This window comes from Gouania willdenowi, chromosome 15 (assembly GCF_900634775.1).
Source record: "Gouania willdenowi chromosome 15, fGouWil2.1, whole genome shotgun sequence".
NCBI classification, from domain to species: domain Eukaryota; kingdom Metazoa; phylum Chordata; class Actinopteri; order Blenniiformes; family Gobiesocidae; genus Gouania; species Gouania willdenowi.
Genome location: NC_041058.1, coordinates 36,876,531 through 36,889,840, shown reverse-complemented (window position 1 = coordinate 36,889,840; position 13,310 = coordinate 36,876,531). Strand labels below are relative to the sequence as shown.

Genomic DNA, 13,310 nt, shown 5'->3' with positions numbered 1-13,310 from the left:
ATCATGTGATGTTTTATAAGATTGATTTTGATGATCATGTATTCAGTTATTGTTTGTACGGATAAATATAAGTGGATAATTTCAAGTTTACTGTGTATATTCAATTTAAACACAAATCATGTTTGTATTCTGTTCTGTTCTACTTATAACTTTTTTCTTATATTAAAACATAGTCTAACAGTAAATCCAAATAAATGTAATAAAGTTAAATGAAAGTTTTTGGCCCATTCTAACAATGGTAAACAAAATAGGAATATAACTTGAAATAAAATAATGTTAAAATAAATTAACAAGCTTACTTTAAGTAACTTGATATTATAATTTTAAAATAAAGTTAATATAACAAAATAAAATATAATCTGAATTAAATATTTTGTCTTATTCATAATTTTATATAGTCACACTGTTAAACAGTGTGAAGAGAGGAAATGTTAGAATGGATTATTATTCATGGTTTCTTTTTGTGTGTAATACTATAATTATATATCTTTATACTCAATAAATCTATTCATAAAATATATTCAGGTCAACTTGTTAGCTGTCGTTTTCAGAACAAGGACAAACAGTTTCAGAACATCCGATTTCAACTTAATCTAAATCTAAAAACAACACAACCATGTACGTAAACGAAGAGACAAATCAGATATAAACAAGACAATCAGATTAACACTAAAATGTCAGTTTGACCCAAAATGCACAAAGTCTAAATCATTAACAAATAAATATAATTATATTTTAAAATTAAACTTAATATACGTTAAACAACTCATGTTCTATTTTTGAAAGCTAGCATGATTTTGAATGTATCTTACCCCCATCCCCTCTGTGATCCGTCTCACTCACATGCATTAGCATCGCTGCTGCAGAAGTGGATCTAAGTTCATCACTTGTATTGTGTAGAAACTACATTGTCTCATTCAGCAGTAAGTAAACACTAAACTTTATCATTATATACTGTATGTTAAAAAAACGTGACTAAAACTCAGATTTAAGTCTGTCACCAATGATGTGGGCTCTTGCATGCGTGGGGTGGAGAACGAGCAGGGAGACAGAGAGACGTGATTGGTTAATAAAAAACGAACCGTCTTTTTTCATTGGTCAAAGTTTTTACAGGTTTACAGCTGCTTCACATGATGGATTTTCTTTGTTCTGTTTTCAGAGCACATAAGATCTTAATTTCTGTCAGAACATTGAGAAAATTTCAATCGAAAACTTATCTGGAAAAAAATCCTCCACCCTTCTTTTAATTGATTGATTTTTTGAAGCATTGGTTTTGATTTATACAATTGCCATGTTTTAATTTTAGTGGTTAGTAACATTCAGAGCTGGAAATGCAATAAATTATTTAGGTTTTCAGCCAATAATTCACACTTTGGTTCATCCCTAATTTTTTGACTTGATAACTTGTGTCAGAGAAAAGATTTAAATGTAATTTCACAGATATATTTACATTTCTGTATGAACACAATCCTCACTGATTGGTTCCACCTCCTCTGATCTTCTCTCTCATTCCTTCATCAGCTCCTCATAGTTCTCCATCAGCCTCTCCTCACTCCTCACTACCTTCTTATCTCTGTCCTTCATCCCTCTAACCTGTCCCAGTCCTCCTCCTTTAGTGTCCCACCTCTCACACCTTCATCACATTCCTCTGATACAGCTCTCTGTCACACATGTGATGGGGATTGATGTGAACATGTGATGAGCTGCTGTGATGTGTCTCACCTCAGAGTGTTCAGTCTCTGAGAGAGCAGCTTCACTGCTGAGTCTCCTGGATGGTTGTAGCTCAGGTCCAGCTCTCTCACACTGGAGGAGTTGGAGCTCAAAGCTGCTGCCAGAGAAGCCCCGCCCACCTCTGTGATGACACAACCTGACAGACTGAATTCAGAAAAACATCCAAAACTCAGGAAACAAGTGAGGAGACAAGGAACAGGACAATGTTGATGGAACATGTGATCCCACTGACCTGAGAGAGTCCAGTTTACAGTGAGGACTCTTCAGTCCTTCACACAGCAGCTTCACTCCTGAATCCTGCAGATCATTGTTACTCAGGTCCAGATGTTTCACACTGGAGGACTGAGAGCTGAGGACTGAGGACAGCGCTGCACAGCTTCTCTCTGAGAGACCACAGGAACTCAGTCTGTGGGAGAAACACATTCACTTATTAATATTAATAATCATCATCACATTATTGACAGAATTCAAACCTCTGCTGTACACTTCATCTGCTTTTAATTGAATTTGAATTTTACTTTGGCAGTCTTTAGAGAAACAAAAAAGAACAAACAAAACTCAATTGTCTAATTCTTCAGATGAAAGGGTGTAGCTTAGTGTGGAACTCAACAGCTGCAGCCTGCACTGAACCAGCAGGTCAGACACGGAGGGGTTACAGCCAGGTTGAGCACCACAGAGCAAGTGATTGGATTGGGAGAGTGATATCAGCATTCCCAGCAAACCCCACAGCGACAGGACACCCCTTAGCAGACCCCCACCTCGAGCACAGAGGACCTCAGGAGAAATACAGCCAGAAATCCAAGGCCAGTGACAAGAAAGCCTGGAGCACATGTACTTTCTTCTGGAACACGGTAAAAGGCAATAAAACATCAAAGCTCAACATCCTTGGTCAGCTCATCTATGAACAAGGCAGAGATTGCTTTGGAGTTATGCCCCAAAATAGCACCGCTCCACCACAGATCAGAAGGCAAGAAAAGGAAATCCTTCAGCTGATCAAAGAATGATTGGTTATAAGAAGATTATGGAGGAGAGCTGAGCCCCATGAAAAATAAAGCCTGAAGGAGCTGTGGAACACTATCAGGCAAAGGCTCCCATAGCTCAGGAGAGAGGAAAGGAAAAAGAAATGTTGAAGCTGCAGGGAGAGGGCAAGATCAAGATTCTTTCAAGACCCATTGAAATACGCCCGCAGCTTGCTGGAAGAGAGGAAGAATGAAAAACTTCAGGCCCCTGAGCAGGAGCTGGAACATCACACACATGACCAGCTAAGTTATGAACTCAGAGGGGAACCACGAGGATCACCTGAGCCCCTGACAGAGTTTGTAACTGCCAAAAGTGGATGGAGGTCAAACAAGTCATCAACCATACCAGAGCAGCATCGGCACCTGGCCCAAATTGAGTCCTCTACAAGGTCTTCAAGAATTGTCCTGGGCTCCTTAAGCTGCTGTGGAAGCTTATGATGACTGCCTGGAAGACTCAGTCCATCCCATCAGCATGGTGCAAAGTTGTCACCACCTTTATCCCAAAGGAAAATTTCATCCAGTTCAGAGGAATGCTGAATGTGGCCAGACGTCTGACCAACTTTTGGCCAACAGCTACATTGACACCAGCTGTCAGAAGACAAGAGTCCCAGGGTTTCCTGGCTGCGTGGAATTGTGTGGATGATATGGGAACAAATCCATAGAGCCAAGCACAGCAAGTCTGGCCTGCATGTCGACTGGTTAGATCTTGCATATGCATTCGGTTTATTTCCCCATCAGCTCATCACTTTCACCCTTGAGTTTTTTCACATACCATAGAGCATCCAGAACCTGATAGCAAGCAACTTTAACAACTTGTATGTTTGCTACAGAACCTGGGACACAACTACTGCCTGGCACCACCTGGAAGAGGGGATTGTAATGGGATGTTCCATCTATCCCATCCTATTCTATCCCATCCCATGGGAGGGGTCTAGTCCCAAACAGGCCAAAGACTGTTTGGAGTTAAATGGATGATGTCACCACCCTCCTCCAAACAGCAGCTTGCACATCAAGGCTGGAAGAGCTGCAAGCATGTGCCCACATGAAAATCAAGCCCACAAAATTCCACAGCTTTTCAATCCGGAAGGGGGTCAGTGCTTCTTACCAGGAAAATTCAAGAGGGTCCAGCTGCAGACCTCCATGCCCCGGTCCTCCATGCCCCGGCCCGGAAGCAAATCCTCCATATATGGCTCCTGCACAGCAGCTTTTCTCCTGAAGGTGGCAGTAATGCAACATTTTGGGTGCCAAGTGCCGTCAACAACCAAAGAAGAAGAAGCTACTCTTCTTCTATTGTTAGACGAAACAGTAGTTGTACACGTGTTTCTAGGAACACCCTTGCGCAAAACATGGTAAGTAAAAAGTTTTGTTTATGTTAAATTATCGATAAAATTATTAATCCTCAACGTTCGCGGTGTTCAGACGAGAGGGTCCAGCTGCAGACTGTTACTATTAGTTTCTTCAGATGATCTGTTGATGTAAAATACAATCACAACTTTAGCACAAAGCATTTTTTTTAAATGAGGCCGAGCTAACGTGGGCTATTTTTATGTCATACCATTGAAATTAGTCGCAAGGGTTAATTTTGATACCAGTAGATTGTAATAACAGTGCGTTTTTATAATAACGGTTTCAAAGTTTACCCTGGGAAATGTAAAAATATCGTTTGTTATTATTGTATTTATGTGTCCATTAAAAAAGGATGACATTGTTTGTCTTATTTAGCAGAAGTTCGTCATAATATAAATTAAATTTTGGTTTTAGAAACAAACATCAAATAATCAATGTTTTTTTTTTCTTTTTTCTTCATGTTTTTGTTATATAATGATGAACGAATGATACACGGATTCGTGTACCCTTCGTTCTTTGGTTATTTAGTTTCAAAACCAAATAAAAAATATGGATTGTTTTTCTGTTTTATTAATTAAAACCAGAAACTGGAAAACGGAAAAACCAAATGCCAAAAAAAACTATGTATTTCTGATTTGTTTTAGGTTTAAGATAATCAAAATACCAATGGTAACATATGGTTTTTGTCTTTTTTTAAAGGTACAGTTGAGTCTATCTCTAGACCGGAAAATATCTGGTTTTGAAATGAAATAACCGAAGAATTATTGTTGGAGAATTAAAGCAACCTTTTTTATAAATGAACCTAGTTCACTCACTGATGCTTAATGTTTTAAACATTTTTTTGTTCCAGATGCATGTTTCAATTTTTAAGAAAGACCTGAAACCTGAGGTGAGCTGCTGCACAACGTGCTGCAAGCAGTATCACTGCCCCATTTGCCCAAAACTAAAGTCGGTTAAGTTCTATAAATTGGAGAAGCACTTTGACGTCCATGTACAAAATGCAATAGCATTTAAAGGTAAGATTCATATGCACACAGTCAGCCTATTTTGTAAATGCACATCTGATATCAATGCTCATACACACAAATTGCTCCTATTAGTTATACAAGTTATTTTTGTCTTTGAAAAATAAACCATTATTCGAAAAGTGGATATGGAAACACACATCCAAAAGTGCAGCCGTGCCCAATGCTGCCCAACTTCTGAACCTGTCCCAGTCAATCCTTCTCCTTCCTAACCAGCTGCAGCAGTTGCTCCCCTTCCTTCATCAGCTGAACCTGCACCAGTTCCCCCCACTTTTTCATCCAAAGTACAGTCCAAAATCGTCAAATGTCCTCACTGTAGCCTGTTATTGTACCGGAAAAATGTACCTACACACATCAAAAGGAAACACACAACACAAAGGAAGGATGTAACAGCTCACAATCATTTAAAGAGTGTCTGTGTAGATGCAACCAATGGCATATTTGCAGTAAATAAAACTAAGCATGGCTTCTCTGTGCCAGTTCATGTTCAGAACAAGACATGGGGGCATTTTCATAAAACACAGTGTGAGCTTGAGGAATGCAGGCAGTATCATTTGATGGTAGTAAGAAGTGGGCTCTTATCAAAGCACTGTGAGCACATCGGCTCACTGCAGTACTACACAGACATAGCACAGGGGGAGTTCCTTAAAGAGGATACTCTAAAAGCTATGGTGAAGCTACAGTTTTTTGGGGAGGCAAAAAAGGCAGTTTGTCTTAAAAGACAAAGTCATGCTCAGGCTTCACATGTGCCTCTCTGCGTCCACGTAATCCTGCAGGAAAGTCAGGGGCAGTTTTGTTTTTCTGTTCATGAGCCAAGTCTGAACCATTACAGTCGCTTTGGAAGATTAATCGTTACATACAACTCCCGAGAAAACAAATGGCACTGTCCTTGTGCAAAACCAAGATTGTCATGTGTACACAAAAACATTTCTAAATGGCACTTGTTTCGGACTGATTCAAACATTTTAAATTAAAACAGTGTTAGCTACACCATCCACACCTGAAAGACCTCCAAGCTCGGCATATCCACCATCAGATCAACCATTACAGCAGCTGGTGGAGTATTTGTACTTTCAAAAAAGACTCCCACAAAATATTCCAGAAGAGCTCATAAAAACAAAAACTCTAACAGACTTTTTGACGGAGCTTGAACCAAAAGAAACAACATGTACCCTTTGCCCAGGATCAGTACGGCTTGGAAATTCTTCCAAAATCACCAAAAAGGGAAAGATTATCACAATGATTGGGATAATTGACAGTAAGTCATTTATTTGTTTCACTTTTGACATAAATTGTGTTTATATATTACAGTTTTATTTACTTTCCCCCTCCAGATGTCTCAACATATTTCAAGCAGTGTCCACAGTGTAATATGATGTATAGATACCAGGAGTGGACAGATGTACTCCATAATTTCAATGACCATGTTCTGTTAAGCCTTGAAATGTGCTTGTTTTTGCGGCACAACTTGCAGGTAGGCAGAGTACAATATTTTGGTTGGAAAAGTTGTGAACTGTTATTTGTCTGGATGTTCATAATACATCTATGTATACAAATAACTACTTATTTGTTATACATTTATATATTTGTTATACAGCAGCAGCAGCCTTCTACATCTACTAAAGCATCCTTAAATGTTTTTTTTCAAAACCCAACTTAGATAGCCAAATAAACTTTTACCCCAAAGGTTTTTATAAAAACCATTTCTAAAGAGCCAACTTCTAGAAACCCGGACCAGCAAGAAGACCCCCCCTCCACCAGGAGGCAGCAAGAAGACCTCCCCTCCACCAGGAGGCAGCAGCGGACCTCCCCTCCACCAGGAGGCAGAAACCGGAGAGGATCAACCAACTCTGCAGGCTGATTGACTTGACTGAGGCTGGATACCTAACGGTGACAACTAAGGCCTTAGTCAATCAGGTTGTGAGTATACGGTGTTACATACCACTGTGACCTGCATATTTGTAGGTGTGTGCGTCGACAGTGTGACGTAAGCGGGAGTCCGGTCTCCCGGGGAATTGTGGGTAATGTTAACAAAAATAAAGCTGCTCTCAAAAGCACACAGTCGCCGTCCTCCTGATTGAAACACAATATTGGCGACAAGGATGGAGTTTTTTCCCGTCTCACCTGTCTCTCCGTTCCTCGCTTTGCCGGGCGAGCCGCCGATCCCGTGGCCCCGCTGGTTTGAGTCCTTTGAGACGTTCATCGCCGCCGCCGGTATCGTTGATGCTAGCGATGCTAGGCTAAAGGCTCTGCTCATCCACAGCCTGGGAAACGAGGGACAACGTATTTTCCGCACGCTCGGCCCCGCGGATAAGTATCGGGACTGTGTTGCCTTACTGACCGGACATTTCGCTGCTCCACAGAGCGTCATCGTCCGGCGAATCATCTTCAGACAGCGCCGACAGAGGCCCGGTGAGTCCGTCCATCAGTACGTCACGGACCTCCGATGCTTGGCTAGCGTTTGCAAATTTGAACACCTAGAGGACGAGTTTATTCGGGATCAGTTAGCCGAACACGCAGCTGATCACAAACTGCGTGAGAGACTGCTTTTGTCCCCGGACGACACAACTCTGTCTAAGGCAGTGGAAATGGCGTTTCAGCTTGAGTCGGCTGCTCTGCTAGCATCGCGGCTAACGGCTACAGGTCCACCTCCTTCTCTCTCCACTCCGCTAGCTCAGACTGTGACACCGGCAGACCAGGCTCCCGGCCCCGCTTTTCCTCACACCGAGCTCGAGGTTAACGTCGCGGGACGTCAGGGTGCCTCAGCACGCCGGCCATGCGGGAACTGTGGCTCGTATTCCCACGCCACAAGGGCACCGGTTTGCCCAGCTACGGGACAGAGATGTCAACGCTGCGGTAGGCTCAATCACTTTGCTAAGGTGTGCCGCTCAGCACCCGCTCCCACAAGAACCCAGCGCCACTCATCCCGCCCATCAAGCCCGACCACCATTCACTCGGTGGGTGCCAACAACAGACCTTTCACCTGGTGCACGGTGGAGCTGGATAACGTGTGTTTACCGCTGCTACTGGACACGGCTGCCTCCAGGTCTCTTCTCAGTGAGTCCACGGTTCGGCGACTCTTTCCCAGACACACTATCAAAGCAGGAGCAGAGGAGCTGTACGGCTATGGACACACTAAAATTAACATGTTGGGCACTGCTACCTTTTCTGTTCGTTATGGATCTAGGACCCTCCCAGCATTTACGTTCCAGGTGTCTCGGCATGGTGCCAACCTCCTCGGTTTTGACCTGTTCTGCGCCCTGGGTTTCGCCATCACTGACAATCTGGGTGCTGCTATCCTGACCGTGACCACGCCATGGCAGCTGCGCTGGCCGTCGCTTTTCACTGGGCTGGGCTGCCTCACCGCCTTCAACCACCAACCGCTCATAGACCCAGCTGTGAAGACTGTCATCCAACCTCTGCGCAGGCTGCCCCTCACTTTGCGTGATGATGTCACTGGCGAGCTACAGACACTGCTGGATGCTGGCATCATCGAACGAGTCGATGCATCGCCCTGGATCTCCAACCTGGTGGTGGCAAAGAAAAAGACAGGCGGCCTCCGCCCCTGTGTCGACCTCAGACAGGTAAACAAAGCGGTGGTCCCGGACAGATACCCACTGCCCACAGTGGAGGAGCTCTCTGCACAGTTTCATGGCTCAACAGTCTTCTCGAAGCTTGACCTTCGCCAGGGCTACCTGCAGGTTCCCCTACACCCTGGCAGCCGCAACCTCACCGCCTTTGTGACCCACATGGGGGTCTTTCGCTACACGCGGATGCCCTTTGGACTCAGCTCCGCTCCCAGCTGCTTCCAGAAAATCATGGCCACCATCTTCGCAGGTATTCCTGGGGTGGTTGTGTACCTGGACGATATTGTGGTGCACGGAGCAACATCCGCCCTGCATGACGACCGCCTTTCCAGGGTGCTGGATGTGCTCGCCGGTCACAACCTCACACTGAATGGGGAGAAGTGCATCTTCGCCGCTCAGGCTATTGAGTTTGTGGGGTTCCGCTTGACCGCTGAGGGGCTAAGTCCGCTGCACTCAAATGTCGATGCTATCCTGCGTCTGCCTGAACCCTCCTGCCCGGCGCAACTATCATCGTTTCTGGGGATGACTGCGTTTTACTTACGTTTCCTTCCCCTCTACTCAGACACTACTGCGCCGCTGCGTGCTCTCCTGAAGCAGGATGCACCCTGGATCTGGTCTCCTGCGTGCTCAGCTGCAGTCCGCCGGCTTAAGTCACAACTGACCTCTTCACCTGTTCTGGCCCACTTTGACCTCGACAGCCCGACGTTCGTGACCTGCGATGCATCCAACACTGCGGTAGGTGCGGTCCTGTCTCAATCTCACCAAGGGACTGAGCGTCCAGTGGCGTTCGCTTCTAGAGCGCTTACTCCAACGGAACAGAAGTACTCTGTGGGAGAAAGGGAGGCGCTAGCCTGCGTCTGGGCATGTGAGCGGTGGCACATGTACCTCTACGGTCGACATTTCACACTACGGACCGACCACCAGGCCCTCACGGCCCTCCTAGTCACAACAGGTTCAGGCCACAAACCGCTGCGGCTTTACCGGTGGTCTGAGAGGCTGCAGGCATACAACTTCTCCACACAGTTTACCCCAGGCAGGGAGAATGTGGTAGCAGATCTCCTCTCCAGAGCCACACCTGCCTCTGCACCAGACACCAGCCAGGATTCCTCAGAACCGGAACTGATCCACTTGCTTCACACGCCCCTCGAGGCAGCTGTTTCACTGAAAGACCTTCAGTCGGCCTCTGCACAGGACCCTGTTCTCACCCAGCTCTGCACTTTCATTCGTAACGGCTGGCCTGCCAGGGTTCCTGAGGAACTAGCGCCCTTTCACCGGGTCAGAGGGGACCTCTCCTGCTGGAATGACGTCTGCGTGGCGAGAGGGCTATGCACAGTGGTCCCGAGCACTTTGAGAGAACGGGTCCTGGCCATGGTCCACGACGGCCATCTGGGCGTCGTGAGGGTCAAACAACGCTGCAGGGGCCTGGTCTGGTGGCCGGGCATTGACCGCGACATCGAGGACCTGGTCAGAAACTGTACAGCCTGCCTCACCAGTGGTAAGACCGGCTCTCCCCCGCCCCCACCCTTGCAGCCCGTGCCGTGGCCTCGGGCTCCCTGGACCCACATACAGGTGGACATTTGTGGTGAACTTCATGGCACCCCTCAGCATCAGCGCTTCCTCCTGGTAGCTTACGATCTCCACTCCAAATGGCCGGAGGTGCTGCCTGCCGGGTCTGTCACCACTACAGTGGTCATCGGTTTCCTCTCCTCTTTGTTCGCTCGCTGGGGTGTCCCTGACGCCATCACCACTGATAACGGGCCTCAGTTTGTTTCGGCTGACTTTGTGGCTTTTACAGAGGGGAGGGGGATAAAGCACATTAAGACTGCCTTTTACCACCCGCAGGCCAACGGAGGCGTGGAGAGGTTTAATCAGACCCTTAAGAACGGGCTCAGAGCACACATGGCAGATGGCCTGTCGTTCTCAACATCACTGCAGAGCACCCTACTGCACTACAGAGCAACACCCCACACTACCACTGGCAACTCTCCAGCCCTACTGATGCTAGGGCGTGAATTACAACTTCCGTTGGACCGACTGCGCCCTCCGGTGAGAGTTACTTCAACAGCAACACCCTCCCCAGGCGACAGAGTGGATCAGCAGCAACGTACAATGAAGCGGTGGTTTGACAGGAGACACCGTGTGAAACCGCCTACACTCACAGTATCAGACTGGGTCCGAGTCCGGCGACCCACTCGATCGCACAAGCTGCTCTCTTTCTGGTCTGCACCAACACAGATCACAGCACAACTGGGGCCAGCCACCTTCCGCGTTACCGATGGTTCACGCTGGCATGTCAGCCGCCTCCGGCGGGTGAAGCAACCGTCTGTGGCGGATCAGCAAGCCGCAGCTCATCCACGCTGCACCAGTGGGGTCTGGGACCTTCCAGATGTACTGGCGGAGACCCAGGCTGTACCAGATGTGCGGGCTGAACCCCTGCGGGTTGGACCCCGTCCGGTCCGAGCTCGCCAGAGGCCCTTGTACCTCGATGACTATTTTACTGACTTTTAATGCACCAGCATAGTGTATAGCCTGTGAGGTGGCAGAATAATCCACCGGGCTATGCGGGTAAACCGGCAGTCTACCCGGTTTATCTAGCCAGGTTGGCCGTTTGGCCTTGATGTTAGTTTGTGCACTAAAGGGGGGGGGTCTTAGCTCATGACCATTGTTCAGATGTTTTAAGGGGGGGGGTAAATGTTACATACCACTGTGACCTGCATATTTGTAGGTGTGTGCGTCGACAGTGTGACGTAAGCGGGAGTCCGGTCTCCCGGGGAATTGTGGGTAATGTTAACAAAAATAAAGCTGCTCTCAAAAGCACACAGTCGCCGTCCTCCTGATTGAAACACAATATACGGCCCCCCTGGTCCGACTCTAGGACAGCACTCAGGGTGTGGTGGTCTCGAGCTATAAGGCCTTAATCGAAGCTCAATTTTCTTTGAGGAGTAGCCTCACACATCTTGCACCACAAACGTACTAAATTTGAAAAACTCCCCTAAAAAAACAATTGATCTCCTTCAAATTCTCATCCTCCCTCCAAAACCAACTCCACCCTCTAACCCACCTTAGGGGTTAGACCATGGGAGCACCGGGACCTAGACCATCCTTCAGCTTTCCCCTACATCAACAAAGAACCAACCCTAAATCCAACTGGTCACAGGAAGAAGTGAGCCCTCCCCGGACAGAACCAAAAACCAGACCGTGGACACCTTTTGCAAAAAACTAAAATAACAGACTAGGTGGACTTTCCACTTAAAACATCCCAGCCTCAAGGAAAACCAGCTACTTGCTGTCTCCTTATTTACAGCTACCCTCCAAAAAACGTTTCTTTTTCCTGTTTTACTCCTAAAAAACTAAAATAAATCTTAGGCTGACGAGCCAAAAACAGTAACATTAATAAGCTTCCCTTCATGTCAAAAATGATGGAAAAAGTGGTAGCCAAGCAGCTAACATCATTCATGGAAGATAATGATCTTTATGATAAATATCAATCTGGTTTTAGGTCGATCCACTCCACTGAAACTGCCCTTGTGAAGGTTTCCAGTGACGTGATGATGGCTGCTGATTCTGGTCGCTATACAGTTTTAACTTTATTGGATTTAACATCTGCTTTCGACACCGTAGATCACAACACACTGATCCATCGTCTCAAATCAGGAATGGGGTTTTCTGGTGCTGTACTACAGTGGTTTGCCTAGTATATAAATGGTAGAACTTTTAATGTGGCTTTTAATGATGTAATGTCCAATGTGTCCACCCTGTCATGTGGAGTACCCCAGGGCTCTGTTCTGGGGCCTGTTTTGTTTTTATTGTACCTGATGCCTCTTGGTCGGTTGATCCGTGGTTTTAAAAATGTTTCTTATCATTTTTATGCTGATGATATCCAGTTATACTGCTCTTTTAATGACTCAGAGTTTCACTTTTTACCTGAGTTCTTGGACTGTATCTCATGCATCAAAAACTGGTTTTCATCAAACTACCTCCAGATAAACCCCAACAAAACAGAAACTCTGATCATCGCCCCTGATAAAAAGATCCCACTTATTAAGAACTCTCTCGGTGATTTGGGTTCATCAGTGAAATCCAGCATCAGAAATCTTGGGGTTGTGTTTAACCAATCGATGTCTTTGGAGGGCCACTGTCGTCAACTGACTAAAAACGGTTTTTACCATCTGAGAAATATCTCAAAAGTGAGGCATCTACTGTCCAAACCTGATCTGGAACTGGTCATCCATGCTTTTATTTCGTCCCGCATTGACTACTGTAACTCAGTTTTTACCTGTTTTAATAAGTCGACCCTGTGTAAACTCCAAATGGTCCAAAATGCTGCTGCCAGACTTTTGACCGGTACGTCCAGAACATCACACATTACCCCGATACTTTCCTCCCTGCACTGGCTCCCTGTCAATTTCCGGATTGAATATAAAATACTGGTTCTAACATTCCGGGCTTTGCATGGCCAGGCTCCTCTATACATTTCAGACATGTTGTGTCCCTACACTTCAGGACGCAGCCTTCGATCCTCAGGTCAGGGTCTACTAAGGTTCCCAAAAACTAAATTTAAAACCAGAGGAGACCTGGCGTTCCAGGCTGCAGCCCCCAGA

The 13,310-nt window shown here is 46.0% G+C and overlaps 2 protein-coding genes across 2 annotated transcripts in view; one reads left to right on the top strand and one right to left on the bottom strand.

Moving 5' to 3' along the window:
• Positions 1 to 1,728, bottom strand: part of LOC114476332 (neoverrucotoxin subunit alpha-like) — a 9,011-nt gene extending 7,283 nt beyond the window's left edge. Inside the window, exon 1 of the mRNA XM_028467739.1 lies at positions 1,723 to 1,728. The gene's annotated coding sequence lies outside the window, so the exon portion shown is untranslated. The remainder of the gene's footprint in view (positions 1 to 1,722) is intronic.
• A 5,425-nt stretch (positions 1,729 to 7,153) lies between these two features.
• Positions 7,154 to 11,407, top strand: LOC114476331 (uncharacterized). Its single transcript, XM_028467737.1, has 2 exons — positions 7,154 to 8,419; positions 10,070 to 11,407. Exons 1-2 carry the CDS (start codon positions 7,225 to 7,227, stop codon positions 11,215 to 11,217), a joined length of 2,343 nt encoding a protein of 780 aa, XP_028323538.1. The 5' UTR covers positions 7,154 to 7,224; the 3' UTR covers positions 11,218 to 11,407.
• The last annotated feature ends 1,903 nt before the right edge of the window (positions 11,408 to 13,310 follow it).